This window comes from Marmota flaviventris, chromosome 6, assembly GCF_047511675.1.
Source record: "Marmota flaviventris isolate mMarFla1 chromosome 6, mMarFla1.hap1, whole genome shotgun sequence".
Taxonomy (NCBI): domain Eukaryota; kingdom Metazoa; phylum Chordata; class Mammalia; order Rodentia; family Sciuridae; genus Marmota; species Marmota flaviventris.
Window position 1 is genome coordinate 71,778,376 of NC_092503.1, and position 17,471 is coordinate 71,795,846.

A 17,471-nucleotide genomic window follows, 5' to 3' on the forward strand; every position below is an offset into this window, starting at 1 on the left:
ATAGTTATCAAAAAGATCCTTTACTGGTGTTTTAGTTAGTTTTTTGTCACTGTGACCAAAATACCTGACGAGAGTTGCTTGAGGAAAAGTTTATTTTGGCTTATGATTTCAGAGGCTCAGTCTATGGTCAGCAGACTCTGTAAGCTCTGGGCCCAAGATGAGGTAGAACTTTGTGGTGGAAGCTTGTGGCAGAGGAAAGCAGCTCAGAACATAACAACCAGGAAGTGGAGAGAGCTCTGCCCACCAAGGACAAAATATAAACCCCAAATGTGTATCACCAGAGAACTACTTTGTTTAGCCACACCTACCTACCTATATAGTTACCACCCAAATAATCCACATTAGTGGATTAATTCACTGGTTAGATTATAGCTCTCACAACCTAATCATTTCACCTGTGCTCTTGCATTGTCTCATACATGAGACATTGTGTGTGGGGGGGTGCCTCATATCTAAACTATAACAACTGATCATTAGACAACTCTCAAATTTAAGAGAATTGAAACGTACAAGATATATTCTGTAACCACACTGGAGAAAATCCCAAGAAGATACTGAGGAAAATCTCTCAATAATAGAATTAAGTAAAAACTTGTAAAAACTGATGATTGAAAAAGAAATCATTACCAAAAAATGAGGAATTTAACTGAATTGTATTGAAAACAGTGTATCCCAATTTGTGAAATGCAGTTGAAGCACTATTAGAGGGTATTTCATAGTATTAATTCTTGGGAAAGAAAAATCATGATATAAAAATAAGTATTCCAATTAGGAAATTAGAAAAGAAGAGCAAATTAAACCCAAGGTGAATAGAGGAAGAGAATTATTAAGATGATAATGAAAATTAATGAAATAGAAAATGTAGGTATTATAGAGCAATTAAGTAAAACTAGAAATTAATTTGTTGAAAAAACAGATAAGGATCTGGGTGTGGTGGTACATGCCTATAATCCCCATTACTCAGGAGGCTGAGGCAGAAGGATTGTAAATCAGAGACTATCCTGGGCAACCTAGTAAGACCCTGTGTCCAAAACAAGAGCAGTAGTACAAGGTCTGTACATTGGAAATTACAAGAGATTGGTAAGACAAATAAGACCTAAGTAAATGGAAACATGCTATTAATTGGAAGATTTGATATTGTTAGCTCATGAGTCCGAAGTTTTTAATTCTGTGAATATTTCAATAAAATGGACAAGGTGCGTTAAAATAGGCTGAAATCTAGAACTTATATGTTTTTACATTAATTTTCTGTAATTACAATTATTTTGCATTTTTATATATTGTACACTATAGGTGTTCCAGATCTGAGATGATGGGATGAAACGGGTTAGAATAAGATTTTTCCCAAATTAATCTATAGATTCAACACAAACCCATTTAAAATCTCAGCTGTGTGTGTGTGTGTGTGTGTGTGTGTGTGTGTGTGTGTATGTGTGTACAGAAATAGATAAAATAATTTCAAAGTTTAAAACGAGACACAATTTAAGTAGAATAGCTAAAACAATTTTGGAAGAGAGAAAGTTGGAGGATTTAACTGACTTATTTCAAAACCTATAAAGCTGCAGTTACCAAGACTATGGTGTTGGTATAATGATGTGTATAAAGATTAGAAAATTCAGAAATAGATTCACACATAATAAAGTCAATTGGTTTAATGATGTGTATAAAGATTAGAAAATTCAGAAATAGATTCACACATAATAAAGTCAATTGGTTTTTAATAAGGCTGTCAAATAAATAAACAGGGAATAGACAGACAATCAGTTTTTTTTTGTTGCAGTACTGGGGATTGAATCCAGGCATACTCTACCACTGAACTGCATCGCCAGCCCTCTTTTCTTTTTGAGACAGGGTCTTACTAAGTTGCTAAGACTGGCCTCTACTTGAGATCCTCCTGCCTTAGCTGAGTAGCTGGGATTACAGTTATGGGACACTTCATTCAGCCTAGATAGACTTTTAGATAATTTTTGCTGGAGAGGATAATAACACTGGGGAAGAAAGTGAACCTTGACTCCACTTTATGTCAAGCCCACCAGTTAATAGTACATCATAAATGTATACATAAAAGTCAAAACTAAAACTGCTAAGTACATAATTTCTTCCCCCACCCCAGCCTCTTATTTTGGGATAGGTCTTGTGAAGTTGCCCAGGCAAGCCTTGAATTTGTGATCTGCATCAGCTTCTCAAGTGGCTTCTTATGTATCAGTACGCCCAACTGAAAAAGTTTTGTAAGCAAGAAAAGACAAAAGATTTGGGGAGACAATGATTTTTTTGAGTGGACACTAAAAACATCATAACATAAAGTCTTAATGTTGAATTCATCAAAATGTAAAATACCTACTTTACAAAACATGAAAATGAAGTCAAGCCACAATCTAGGACAGAATAGCACAAACATTTCTAACAGGACTAAGATGTTAAGAACTTACACATTAAAAAGAAGAAGAAGAACTTATACATTACAATGGAATAATAAAATAATACAGTTTAACAGTAGGTGAAAGTAATCATGGTATAGCTCAGTAGTAGCACCAGGCCCTAGGTTCAATCCCCATCACACACACACACACAAAAGAAGAAAGTTAGAGACTTTATCAGCAGTATCATAAAAGTAAATATTTGAGTGGCTTTTTAATGCCTGAAAAAAATCTCAGAATCCTGTCATGAGGTAAATGCAAATAAAAGCACAGGAGACATCTTGCTCCACCACCACTAGAATGGCTAAAATTAAGACTAAGAATGTAGCAACTACAAGTCTTAGACATTGCTTGCTGGTGGACCGCTAAGATGATAAACTAGTTTGGAGAAGTTTCTTTTAAAGTTAAACGCTACAATATTTCTTTGAAATTGTTTTAAATTTAAAGTACAGTTTTAGGGTTGTGGGTACAGCTGGATGGAGTGTGTGCTTAGCATGTATAAAATTTTTACTTTTAGTTGAGCATACAATTACTATATAACCCAACAGTCCCACTTTAGTTAATGAGAAAGCATGAAAATGTGTCCCAAAATCTCTTGTACACAAAAGTCCGTAACTTCAGTGATAGCTGGGAAAATGAAAATATCCATGTACAAGTGAATGAATAGATTGTGGTGTATTCATATAGGAAAAATAGTGCTAATGAGATGGAATAAGTTATTGATTCATACCACTATATGGATTGTGAAAATCATTATACAGAGCAAAGAAGCCAGATAGCAAGGAGTAGTAATAAATGATTCAGTTTATATAAAATTCAAGAATAGGCAACTCTTGAGGGCTGGGATTGTAGCTCAGTGGTAGAGCATTTGCCTAACGTGTGAGGCACTGGGTTTGATCCTCAGCACCACATATAAATTAAATAAAGGTATTGTGTCCATCTATAACTAAAACATTAAAAATAAGAAGAAAAAGCAAATTTTAATCATAAAAATCAATCCTGTGGGTGTCAAGATGGCAGAATAGAGAATGCCACTTTCCTGGCTGCTCCATGGTATAAAACCAAGAAAGCAAATGGGCAGCTTCTCAGCAAGGTGGGTGAACAGAAAAGCAGGGAGCTCTTTACTGGAATTTAATACTGGACATTCAAAGCAAATCTGGGACTAGAGAGATTGGATATAATAAAATAAGGAAGATATCCCCAGTGCCGTTGCATGGCTAGAGGCACCAGCCAGAGTGATCTGAGAGCAAAGTGGAAGGTAAAGGAATTAAAGGAACCTGCATTTTGGGGAGGCCTGAGGCATGTCTTGGTGCAGAGAATTTAGAGATCAAACCTACTGTCCGACTAAATTGAAAGGGGTGCTGCACAATATCTTTGTGTGGGAAAGAAGCCACATCTCTCCTGGTTGCCTGTGGAGGACAGGGGAAGAACCATTTTGCAGCCTTGGCACAGGGGCCAACAGCTGGGGTAACTGATTCCTGGCAAGCCTGAGTTTGGCCTGAAATACAGACCTGGCAAACCCACATCACTGGACAGAGACTGTGCCTAAGTGACCAGGAGAAAATCAGCCCTGGAGAGAGGTTTACACAGGGGACAGCTGGTGGTGGAAATCCACCCAGCTCTCACCCCTGCTCTCCAATCCGGCTGCTTGCAGGACCAGGCAGAAGAAATGTGCCTCGCTGGGAATTCAGAAGGGCAGGGGCAGGAGAGGCGAAGATTGGGGACTGAACCTGAGAGCAGGAAACGTAGGGTCTGCTGGTGACATAGTGGACTAAGAATTGGCTCCTCCACCACTTGAGTGGAACCCAGGGGAGATCCCTGGGATTCTCTTCCAGTGTGGACCAGCAATTGCTTATTTAAAACCTTCAGACCAAAGAGCCTGGAGCCTACCTAAGTCTAAACATTTCCTTTAGGGGTTACCTCTCTCATTCCAGCAACCCTACCCTGAGAGTAGAGCAAGCATCACCCTCCAGGTGACCCCAGTGACCTCACCGAACACTGCTGAGGAGGGAAGCTGGGAATCTTTTGAATTCCAATGGAAACAAGTCTTTAACTTTTTGAATTCCAGTGGAAACAATTCTTTAACTTTTCATCCAGATCTTTCTTTTACCTTTTCTTTGTGACCTTAATGGTTCATGGACCATTATACATATTCATATTTGTTTTTGCCCCTCATTTCTATTATTTTTGAAGCCATTTTTCATGGATCAGTATTTTGAGGACGAGGATGTTTGATACATATATCTTAGTTTTGTATTCTTTTATATTCTTAATTTTTAAAATTTTTACATATATTTTTTCTCATGTGTCTGTTCACTAGATTCTCTCTTCTGCTAACAATCTCTATTGTTCTTTTAGTCTTTGTTTAGTTTTTTACTTCTTTCCTCCTCCTCCGTAATCATCACATCCTACATCACTTCTGTTCTCTCCCTGTCTGCCATTCAAAATTATAAACCATTTTGCAGACTTACTGTTTTTATTATAGGCAATAACTGATTATATTTCTGTGTATTGTGACAATTAACATCATTGATGTCATAGCAGGAACTATTTGGTTTAATGCTGTATATTTTTTGCATTGGTTGTTGTTTTTATTTGTCTCCCCCTAAACAGTGAGGTTACTAGAAACCTTCATGGACACTATAAACCCTTAGGTAGAATGTCTACTGACTCAGATCCATACTCTTAGGTAGGTAGACACACAAACAAAATAAAAAAGCAAGGGAACAAATTGCCTCAAACAAACCAAGATACTTCAATAACAGAATCCAACTACACCATGGTGGAATAAATGTCAAAGTAGGATTTTAAAATGTACATAGGTAAACTAATTTGCAAGGTAAAGGATGTTGTAAAGCATGAAATCAGGGATAAAATACAGAATAAGGATAGAATTAAAAAATGTTTCTAGTTGTAGATAGACACAATACCTCTATTTCATTCATTCATTTTTTTTTCCTTATGTGGTGCTGAGGTTCAAACCCAGTGCTCCACAGGTACTAGGCAAGCATTCTACCACTGAACCACAACCACAGACCAGGATAGAATTTTAAAGACTTCCAGAGAAAAATATCAGGTTATATTTAGAGGGAAACTAATCTGGATCTCAGCTAATTTCTCAACGCAGACTCTCATAGCTAGGAGGTCTTGGAATAATATATACCAAGCTCTGAAAGAAAATGGATACCTGCCAAGAATACTATAACCTAGCAAAATTAAGCTTCATATTTGATGATAAAATAAAAATCTTCCATGATAAACAAAAGTTAAATGAAAGCCTGCACTACAAAATATATTCAATAAAATATTTCATGAAGAAGTGAAAAACAAAGTGAAAGCCAGCCAAAGGAGGAACTACTCTAGAAAAATAGTCAGTGAAGAAACTAATTCAAATTAAAATCCAGAAATAAAATGACAGGGAATAAAAATTGTTTCTCAATAATAACATTGAATATAAATGGCCTAAATTCATCCATCAAATGACATAAACTGGCAGATTGGATGAAAAAACAAAGCCTAACAATATGCCATCACCTAGAGACTCTCCTCATAGGCAAAGACATCCACAGACTGAAGGTAATAGGATGGGAAAAACATCATTCACATGGATCTCGTAAATAAGCAGGGGTTTCTGTCTTCCTATCAGGTAGAGTGGACTTTAAGCAAAGGCTAATCAGAAGAGACAAAGCACATTTCATACTGCTTATGGGAATTATACATCAACCAGACATAACAATTGTAAAAATTTGTGCCCCAAGCAATGGAGTATCTGCATTCATCAAACAAACTCTTCTTAATTTCAAGAAGCAAATAGACCACACAACACAATAATATTGGGTGTTTTTAACACATCTCTGTCACCACTGGATAGATTCTCCAAACAAAAACTAAAGAAGCTATAGAACTAAAATGTACAGTTGATAACTTAGAGTTAACAGATATATAGAATATTTTATACATCAATGACTGAATATACTTAACTTCTCAGCAGCACACAGATCCTTCTCTAAAATAGACCATATCTTAGACCACAAAGCAACTATTAGCATGTACAAAAAAAAAAAAAAAGAGAGAGATAATACATTGTATTCTATGAGATCATAATGAAATCAACTATAAAAGAAGGTACTCTAACACTGGAGACTAAATAATAGATATTGAATGACTAGATAGCAGAAGAAATCAGGGATGAAATAAAATAATTGGTAAATGAGAATAGTGTAACAACATATCAAAATCTCTGAGACACTGTGAAGGCAATTCTAAGAGGAAGGTTCATTGCATTGAGCTCATTCATTAAAGAAATAGAAAGTCACCAAATAACTAACATTACATCTCAAAACCTTAGAAAAAGAAAAATTTCCTACATGTTAAGACATGCTTTACCACTGAGCTCTGCCCCTTGTCCCTAATTTTGTATTTCTGACTTTTCTTAACCAGAGATGTTACTTTTGCATAGTAACTATAGATTTCTTAGGTTTTTCATTCAAGTAAGGGAACCAGAGGAGCATTGGGGTTTTAGATGTCCTGGACAGTGTTGAAACCCTGCAATATAGGTTGTTTTTAAGGGACTGGATAGCATTTTACTTAGAATTCACGTATCAGGATTTTTTGGTTTGTTTGTTTGTTGTTTTTTGGTATGGGGAGTTGAACCTGTTAAATTTAGCCACTGAGCTACATTCCCAGCCCTTTTTTATTTTTTATTTTTAGAGAGGGTCTTGCAAAGTTGCTTAGGGTCTCACTAAGTTGCTGAGGTGAGGTTGACTTTAAACTTGAGATCCTTCTGCCCAAAGCCACTGGGATTACAGGCATGCATCACCGTACCGCATCAGTTCTTTTACCCCAGTGAACTGAAGCTTATTAGTAATAAGTTAATTCGAGTCCTCTATTTCATAAAAACACCACTGTTTTATAAGAGAAACTCATTAAGTCTGAAAATTGATTATTTTGATTCTGCGCTAGGACTCTTCTCTGGTCTTCTCTAGCAATACAAATGAGTACTGTTTACATGAACATTTTATTTTTCCCCTCTCTCAGGTGTGGACACCTCAAGATCGCCAGTCTATCCTGAGTATTTTAGCACAGTTGCTCTTGGATAAGGATTACACTGTGCTGATTGGCCGTCAGCTGCGCCCTCTCCTTTTGGATTTGCTGGAAAGGAATGCTGAAGCCATCAAGACAGGAGGCCATGTTAACCATGATCTGCATGAACGCCTCTGTGTGTGTATGAGCAAGCTCATTAGTAGCCATCCTGATGTGCTCCCGTGAGTAGCAATTTTATTCTTCATGTTTTTTCTTGAGGTGTTAGAACTTTCTCTCTGCTGGGAAGTAATTAGGAGTCTGAGTTGAAGGGAAATACAGAAAGAAGAGAGATAAGTTGACCTGAAGATCCAAACCCTCTAATCACAGTTATCCTGTTGTATGAGAATACTCACAACAGAATCCACTTATTACCTCTCAGCTCAATAAGCATTTACTGGGTTTCTCTCGAGTCTTGGCCAACAAGACAAGTCTTGAAAAATGGCCAAGATATGCCCCCAGTCCTTAAGGATTATATCATTTGGCAACATATGCATATGAAACAGATTTGGATGATGCTCCCACACCATCCTAGATGGATGAGATTTCTTATGCTGAGCAAGATGACATAAGCCTGAAAACCCAGCTTCTCTGGAGGCTGAGGCAAGAAGATCTCTTGAGCCTCAGGCATTTTAGACCAACCTGGGCAACTGTAGCCAGACCCTGTCTCAAAACAATAACAAATAAAGAAAGTGCTGGGGGCTGAGGCCGTGGCTCAATGGTAGCGCACTTGCCTAGCGTGCGTGAGATACTGGGTTTGATTCTCAGCACCATATGTAAATAAATAAAATAAAGGTCTATCAACAACTAAAAATATATTAAAAAAGAAAGAAAGAAAGAAAGTGCTGGGCCTAGTAGTGCATGCCTGGAATCCGAGCAGGTTGGGAGGCTGAATCCGGGGATGGCAAGTTCCAGGCCAGCCTCAGCAACTTAATGAGATCCTGTCTTAAAATTAAAAAATAAGGGCTGCGGTTGTGACTCAGTGGTAGAGCTCTTGCCTAGTGTGTGTGAAGCACTGGGTTCAATTCTCAGCACCTCATATAAATACATGAATAAAATAAAGATCCAGCAGCATGTTAAAAAAATTATATAAAATAATAAATAAAAAGTATTGGGAATGTAGCAAAGTGGTGAAGTGCCCCTGGGTTCAATCCCCACGACCAAAAATTAAATGAAGACTTGCAGATATTTGGGTGGGAGCTATATTTGCATGAACTTTTCTAAAAGGGAGAGGAACTTCCTTTTATAATTTTATGTAACTTGAACTCCTACTTCTGTTAAGCCTTTATGGTAGAATACTTCAGGATTGTGTTTAAGAATCATTAAAGTGATGGATTAACTAGGTCTATTTTCCCATAAGCCCCAGATTTTATGTTCTTAGGAAATGAATATGAGGCAAATGCCTATGTTTTCTTCTTTTTGTCTTGCTAAGGCTGTTTGTTTTAGTTTTGTTCCCGCTGTGATAAAATGCAGAGTACAAAAGATGCTATAATAGAGTGAATTAAAAACAAGCAAGAGTTGGCTGGGGATATAGGTGAATGGTAGAAATGTTTGTCTACCATGCTCAAGGCCCTGGGTTTGATTCCCATTACTACCTTGAAAAGAAAGAAAGAAGTCCTTTGTAAAGAACTATAGATGATGATGTGTAATGGAATTCCACTTTTTAGTTTTAGGAAAACAGCTGGTTAATTTGGGGAGGTGCCAAATTTGGCACCTCCCCAAATTAACACCATATATGCATGTAGGGGCATGTAAAGATAAATTTTTACCTAATACATTCAGACAGGATATATTCATTTAATAGATAACTCTGCCTCCCTCCCCTTTAAATTTTGTGGATTTTATTGCAATATATAGATAAAATCCAGGGTGCTCTACCACTGATCTATACTCCCAGTATACTCTTAGCCTTTTTTTCATTTTTTATTTTGAGACATGGTCTTGTCCAGTTGCTGAGGCTGACCTAAATCCAGTCTCCTGAGTTGTTGGTATGACAAAGAGTGTGGTACTGTCCCTGGCAACTCTTCTCTTAACCTCTGGGCCACATCGTCTGAGTGAAAAGGTCAAATATGGTAGGGTATTTAAAGAACTGGAAACAGATTTATATTTCTTACAAACATACATTTATATATTTATTATTTTGGGGATGTCAGCATTGAATCCAGGGCCTTGAACAAGCTAAGCAAGGTCTCTACCACTGATATTATACCCTGAGTCACAATTTACAATGAGTTAAATACAATGTGTGAGTGAGGAAGAGTGGAAGAGAAAATGAAAAGAAATGGATAAGAACAAATAAGGGAGACCAGAGAAGAGGAACCCAGTTGAAGTTGCACTCCCTAAAGTCATTCCCAATGCCTTTTATTTCCAGGTGGATACTCTTTATATGGCCAAGTGCTTTCTATGAGGCACCTTATAGTATCTTTGAGGAACAATTCTTTTTTTCCCTTATGCTACTTGTTCATTAATACTTTTGCATCTGGAGTCCTCACCCTTATTCTTACTCTTTGATAAATTCTTTGTCAGGACTCTGAGAACATTCCTAATTTGTGCATCTCAATTCTGATATATCTGTTAAGTTTTATGGTCTATGGAGGTGGGTAGGGCACTGGGGATTGAAACCAGGGTTCATGCATGATAGGCCAGAGTTCTGCCACTCTACTCAGCCCCTCAAGGTTCTGTTTTGTTTTGTTTTGTTTTTTCCAAAAAGTCATCCATAGCTGGGGATTAGTTCTGTGCTCAAGCCCTTGCCTAGCATGTGAGAGGCCCTGGGTTTGTTTCCTAATTAGCACTGAATTATACAACAAATAAATCCATTCAATACTCAAGTAAACTCAAGTCATTCTTTATCTCGATTAAACTAGTGCTTCCAGATTTTAGCCATAGATTTATAGATAGTGTACGTTCTGCAACTTCACCACTACATGGAAATGGGATGGAGTGGAGAAAAGAAAAAGTTTCTTTCTCTCTGTATACCCTCACAACACTTCAGTTCCAATTCTTTAAAAAAAAAAACAAAAACAAAAGAATACACAAAATTGGGATTATTAGATTATAACACTTCACTTCTGACACCAAAATGTATGGGGTGTTTTCCATACCCACTAATTGTGATACCAGCTAAGTGTTCTGCAATTCAATTTATTTCTGACACTATCTACCTGGAATTAGTATCAACCCTTTAAGTTAAGGGCTCAGTCCCATAGAGAGTCCCCCATTCTACTACTTTAGACACCAATCTCAAATACAAGTTATCATTAATAGGCTAAATATCGGATGTTCTCTGACGTCTTCTTTGGGTTATGTTTGTTAGAATGGGTCACAGAACTCAGAGTTACTTATCAGGCATTAGAAAAGAATGGATTCTGGGATAGCCAGGTGGATGGAAGAGATGCACAGGAAGGGGTAGGGAAAGCTTCTGTGCTTCTCCACCCTGTCAGCACTTCCACATGCTCTAGAAGCTCTCAGAACCCCCTTCTTTTACTTTTAATGGAAACTTCCTTATGTAGGCATAATTGATTAAGTCATTGGTCATTGGTGATCCACTCAACCTTCAACCCTTCTTCCCTTCCTGGAGGTCTGGGGTTGGCCTAAAAACTCCTTTGAGAATCATAGGGTTAGTTTTTCTGCCAACCAGCCCCATCTTTAAGTGCTTATTGAAAGTCACCTCATTAACATAAACCCAGCTGTAGTTGAAGGGGTTGTTAGAAATGACAAAAGATGACCCCCAGCGTTGGCACATGCCTGTAATCCCAGTGGTTTAGGAGGCTGAGACAGGAAGATCCATGAGTTCAAAGTCAGGCTCAACAACAGTGGGCGCTAAGCAATTCAGTGGGATCCTGTGTCCAATAAAAATAAAATAGGGCTGGAGATGTGACTCAGTGGTTGAGTGCCCCTGAGTTCAATCCCCGGTAACCCCCACCCTCCCAATTGACAAAAGATGATTATTTCACCTTTTTTATTCTTGCCACTTAGGAAATTACCAGAATTTTAGGAGCTCTAGCCAGGAATCTGGTCCAAGACCATATATGTGTTTTCCTACTATAGTATGCCAAGTAAACTCAAGTCATTTTTCTTTTCTTATTCCTAAGAAATACATACATATATCTTTTTTTCTTTTTTTTAATATTTATTTTTTAGTTGGACACAGTAGTTTTGTTTATTTTTATGTGGTGCTGAGGATCAAACCTAGGGCCTCGAACGTGCTAGGTCTGTGCTCTACCGCTGAGCCACAACCCAGCCCCCCATTTTTTTTCTTTTTTTTTAATTTTTAATTTTGAGAGAGGGTCTCAATAAATTGCCCAGGCTGACCTCAAACTTGTATTTCTCTGCATCAGCCTCCTGAGTAGCTGGGATTATAAGCATATGCCACTGTATCAGACCCATACGCTTTTAAAAAAAATATATTTATTTTTTTAGTTTTAGATGGACACAATATTTTTATGTGGTGCCGAGAATCGAACCCAGTTCCTCACACATGCTAGGCAAGCGTGCTACCACTTGAGCCACATCCCAGGCCAGACATATGCTTTGTCTTTTATGGTGATAAGAAGACATAAAATTGACTACCTTTATTTCTAAGGATACAGTTCATTTGGATTGTATTTGGATTAATTTTTTAGCTTCAGTTATCTGCCACCTGTTTGTCCTAGGCATGTGACTCCACATCAGTGACATCCCTGATTAGAAAGATCAGTGGTGGATGGGGCCTGTCATCATCTTTGTGAATAATAGCAGATAGAATGCTGTGGTAGAATATGCACTTCCTTCTTAAAATCATGAATGGAGCATGCTTTTATATACATGGATGTGGGCGTAGTTGTTCTGGCATACAACAGAAGGAGGGACCAAAAGTAGTTAATGCTCTGTTCACTGACAATAAAATCCACCTAGTGGAGAACAAAGAAAATTACATTTATTTGGGACTGATTAGAATTGCAGAACTGGAAACAGATTCAAGCAGTCTTGAAAGTACTCCAAGATTTTACAAAATAGCTGTTGTATTTATAGCTTTGAACTGCAAAGGTTGGAAAGAAAGGTTTTCTTCACCCTGAATTTTTATCTTCCAAAGATAATGGTTGAGAGCCATGGCCGGTCATGACACCTGGCATTTGCCAGCCAGCGAACCATTGAGATGATGATTTGAGTTAAGCTATATATAATTGCTGTGATGCTGGATTGATTGTATTGTATATTTGACCTTTACTGTAGGGCAATGGGGCCCTGGCTCTTGCTGCCTAGGTTGCCTGCTGCTTTGGAGATCTCCTGGGGATTCCTGGAGGGTTCACATGGAGGAGGGATTTCCCGTTGGTGTGGTGTGTGCCTGGAGGAGCCACATGGATGGCGTTAGAGGGAGGTTCCCAGGGAGCGTGTGTGGAGTGTGCTGGTGGAGTTTGGAAATAAAGTTTGTTCCTCATTGAGTGGCTCGTGATTTGTGCCCAGCCAGACTGCGGCAGATAACTGCTGTTGTCACTGTAAAAGTTCCTAGAGAGGGGCACCGTAATTCAGGCCAAGTAGGGTCCTTGGCATATGTGACTGAAATAATTTTAGTCTTGAGACACAGATTTATTTAAGAAAACCAACACATTCAAGGGAGAATTTGGCTGTCTTGAGAGATGTCTTTTGGGCTAAAGTAAGAAATACACATTTGGTGGAGAATGAGGCCATCTTGAGGTTGAGAACCTTTTGAGGTAAATCTAGGAATATACATTGAAAGGAGAATGTGGATCATCTCCAGAGGGAAAGACAGTAACACTTTGGTATGGGGAAATATTTATAAAAGAGCAATAGCTGGGGGCTGAACTAGTAGAGTCAGAGAAGAGTTACACAGTTTTGAGCCAGTTTTTCTAATGTTTGCTCATTGTCCCCATCTTGTTACTTTTTGTAGGCAAAGACAGGCAACCAACATTGAGGACCAAAGGCTGAGGACATGGGCTGGGTTGCTCACAGAATGCTATATTTTGCATTTTGGAAGTTCATTGGTGCTTTCTGCATTTCAAGGTTTCATGGATCCTTCTCTTTTGAGACTCAATGTGTCTTTTTCTTCCCAAAAGTCTCTCTCTCTCTTTTTTTTGTATTGGGGGTTAAACCCAGGGGCATTTAATCACTGAGAAACATCCCAGCCCTTCTTTTTATTTTTTATTTTGAGACAAGATCTTGCTAAGTTGCTTAGGACCTCACTAAGTTGCAGAGGCTGGTCTTCAACTCGTGATCCTCCTGACTCAGCCTCTTGAGTTGTTGGGATTACAGGTGTGTGCTACCACCTCCAGCCCAATAGACATCATTCTCACTCTTGCACACATGAGACAGTGGACACATATGATACATTTATATACATACATTTTGAAGACCATCATGCTTAGTTTGCAATTTTTTTTAAAAATTCATATATTAGCAGCTATCACCACAGTCAAGTTTAGAAAACTTGTACACTGTTTTTTGTTTTATTTCTGGTATTGGAGATTGAACCCAAGGCCTCATGCATGCTAGTCAGACGTGCTTTACATTGAGCTACATTCCCAACCCTGTAGACACACTTTTCAAGTAAAAGTTTTATTAAAATTAAAAAAAAAAAAAAAAAAAAAAACAACCTTTGGTTAGTCAGTTTTTACATTGCTGTGACAGAAAGACCTGACAAGAATATTTTTAGAGGAGGCAAATTTATTTTGGGCTCATGGTTTCAGAGGTCTCAGTCCATAGATGTTCATCTTTGTTGCTTTGGGTAGAGGTGAGGCACAACATCATGGTGGAAAGGTGTGGAGAAGGAAAGCCCACTCAGGACATGGAACCAGGAAGCAGAGAAAGAGAAACACTGCAGACCAGGGACAAAATACATACCCCATAGGCACTCCTCCATAACCCACCTCCTCCTGCCATATCCTACCTGCCTATGGTTACCACCCATTTAACCCATTCATCTGGATTAAGGCTCTGATAAAAAGTTAAGGGTCTCATGGCATACTCATTTCACCTCTGAATCTTATGGTCTTGTATAACACATGAGCTTGGAAAGGGGGCACCTCAGATGTAAAATAGAATACACTTAAAAATATTATTATTTTTAAGAATAGAGCTATTCATTTTTTGTTTTTGTTTTTGGTACTGGGGATTGAACCCAGGTACACTTTAGCACTGAGCTACATCCCCAGCTCCCTGCCCCACTTTTAAAAAAATTTTTAGGCAGGGTCTCACCAAGTTACTGGGGCTGGCCTTGAACTTGAGATCCTCTTGCTTCAGCCTCCCCAGACACTGAGTTTACAGGAGTATGCCACCACATCCATCTTGTTCTAGTTTAATATCTAAATCGAGAGGAAGGTACAGAGATTTGCCATAAGTATCCTTTACTCACACATGCATAGCTTCCTAATTAATCAACATCCCCCACAGGAATGGTACATTTGTTACAAAGACAAACCTACATTTAAGTGTGATAATCACCCAGATCCTTAATTACATTAGGGATCACTCATAATGTTTAGTTGTAAACCTTATGTAAACATTCTTTAAATGTTTGGTAGAATTTTTAGTAAAGTCATCTGGTTTTAGGCTTTTCTTTGCTGGGAGGTTTTATGATTCATTCTCTTTACCTAATTCCTGGTCTGTTCAGATTTTCTAGTTGTCTTGGTAGGTTGTATGTGTTTCTAGAAATTTATCCATTTTTTCTCGACTGTCCAGTTTGTTGGCACACAGTTGTTCAGAGTTTTCTTTTTTGGGGGGTAAGGATTTACCAGGGATTGAACTCAGAGGCACTTGACTATTGAGCCACATCCCCAACCCTGTTTTGTATTTTATTTAGAGACAGAGTCTCACTTAGTTGCTTAGCACCTCGCTTTTGCTGAGGCTGGCTTTGAACTCAACCATCCTGCTGCCTCAGCTTCCTGAGCTGCTGAGATTATGGATGTGCACTACTGCGCCCTGCCAGAGTTTTCATTTTGATACCTTATTTTTTTGGCATTGGTTATAATGTCTCTTCTTTCATTTCTGATTTTAGTTCTTTTGAGTATTCTTTTTCCTCAATCTAAGTGTTTGCCATTTTGTTTTTCTTTAAAAAAAAATCAACTCTCAGTTTCATTGATTTGTGTGTGTGTGTGTTCTCTATTTCATTAATTTCTGCTGTTAATTTCATGTTTAATTTGTTCTTTTGCAAGCTCCTTGGTGTAAAGAAAGTTATGAATCTAAGATCTTTCTTCTTTTTTAATGTATATAACTCTAAACTTCCTTGTTAACAATTTCTTGCATTCCAAAAGTTTTGGTATGTCATGTTTTTGTTTTCATTTTTTTTAAGGTATTTTTACATTTCCCTTGTGATGCATTTTTTGACCCATTGTTTACAGGTGTGTTGCTTAATTTCCACTATTGTCTAGCTTTTCCAGTTTTGTTTCTTTTACTGATTTAGGAATTATTCCATTAGGAAAGGATACTTTTCAGTCATTTAAGCTTGTTGAAACTTGTTTTATGTCCAGGGATATCCCTGAATATCCCATATGTACTTGAAAATAATGTATATTCAGCTCTTAGGGTGGAGTATTCTGTAAGGGCTGTTAAGTCTAATTTGTTGGTCTCTAGTGTTGTTCAAGTACTCTGTTTCCTTCTGGTTGTTCTGTTATTGTGGTGCTGGTGCAGTGGTACACAACTGTAATTCCAGCTACTCAGGAGGCTGAAGCAGGAGAATAGCAAGTTTGAGGCAAGCCTTGGCAACCTAACAAAACCCTGTCTGAAAATAAAAAGAAATGGGAAAGTAGTTCAGTTGAAATGTATTTGCCTAGCATCCATGAGGCCCTGTGTTCTGTCCCCAGTACCATAAAGTCTATTTTGTCCATTAGGACCTGTTTTGGTTATCATTTGTATGATATTTTGTCCCTATTCTTTTACTTTCATTCTATATCTTTTTGTGATAGCGTATAATTAAATCCTGTTTTTTTCTCTACTTACCTAATTCATGTCTTTGTACATGTGTGTGGGGATGGGTAGTGGGGATTGAACCCAGAGGTCCTCTATCAATAAGCCACACCCCTAGCCCTTTTTATTTTATTTTGAGATAGGGCCTTAAATTGCTAAGGCTGGCCTCCAGCTTTTGATCTCTTGCTTCAGCTTTCAGAGTTGCTGGGATTACAGGTGTATGCCACTCCCCAGCCTAATCCATGTGTTTTGAATGAGGAGTTTAACCCATTTTTATTTAAAGTGGTCACTTATGCAAAAAGATTTACTGTTGCTATCTTGTTATTTGTTTTCTGCAGGTCTTCTAACTTTTGTGGTCTTTTCTGGCAGCCTTAGTGTTTTCATGAATTTTTTGATAGTGACATGTTTTGATTTTGTGTGTGTCTGTGTGTTATAGATGTTTTCTTAATGGTTGTCATTTAATATGTCAAAGATATTTTGTTTCAAACTGATAAATTTCATTCAAATACAAAATCTCTACTCCTATAGAGTTCTAACACTTCTAGTTTGTTACCAGTGCAGTTATTTGTTTGTTTGTTTGTTTGTTTTGGGTGAAGGAGATTGAACCCAGAGCTTTTGCCAGTGAGCTCCATTCTCAATCCCTGTTTCTGGAATTTTCTTTTCCTTTGATTTTAGTCTGTTTCCCTGCTTCTTTGTATGCCTTGAGATTTTTTTGTTGCTGTGACTTGGGCATTTGGAGAAACAACTGCTTTTCAGTCTTCACAGAATAGACTTGGGGGAAGATGTTCATTGATCAGCCCAACTCAAAATCCTAGGGTCACTCATCCCTTTTGAGTATACAGATAAAAAGCCTGTATGACTGATTTTGTGCCACTATTTCTTATGAAGTCTATTAGAATTTCTAATAGAAGAATATAGCTGTGTGGAAAACATTTTAATTTTTAAGGCCCAGCATCTCTACCATGGCCTCCCAAGCTTTTTATAATCTGGCCCTTGCCCTCCTTCAGCACCTCATTTCCTGCCTATCAACATCTTTCTGTTTTCAACTATCATACCAGGCAGTTTCCTGAAGATGTC

At 37.9% G+C, this 17,471-nt stretch overlaps 1 protein-coding gene across 2 annotated transcripts in view; it reads left to right on the plus strand.

Annotated features, from left to right (window-relative positions):
• Mdn1 (midasin AAA ATPase 1) overlaps positions 1-17,471 on the plus strand; it is a 148,117-nt gene that overhangs the window by 6,150 nt on the left and 124,496 nt on the right. For both annotated transcript variants that reach the window (XM_071613216.1, XM_071613217.1), the window contains exon 2: positions 7,455-7,681. In XM_071613216.1, coding sequence (XP_071469317.1) covers positions 7,455-7,681 — 227 coding nt within the window. The remainder of the gene's footprint in view (positions 1-7,454; positions 7,682-17,471) is intronic.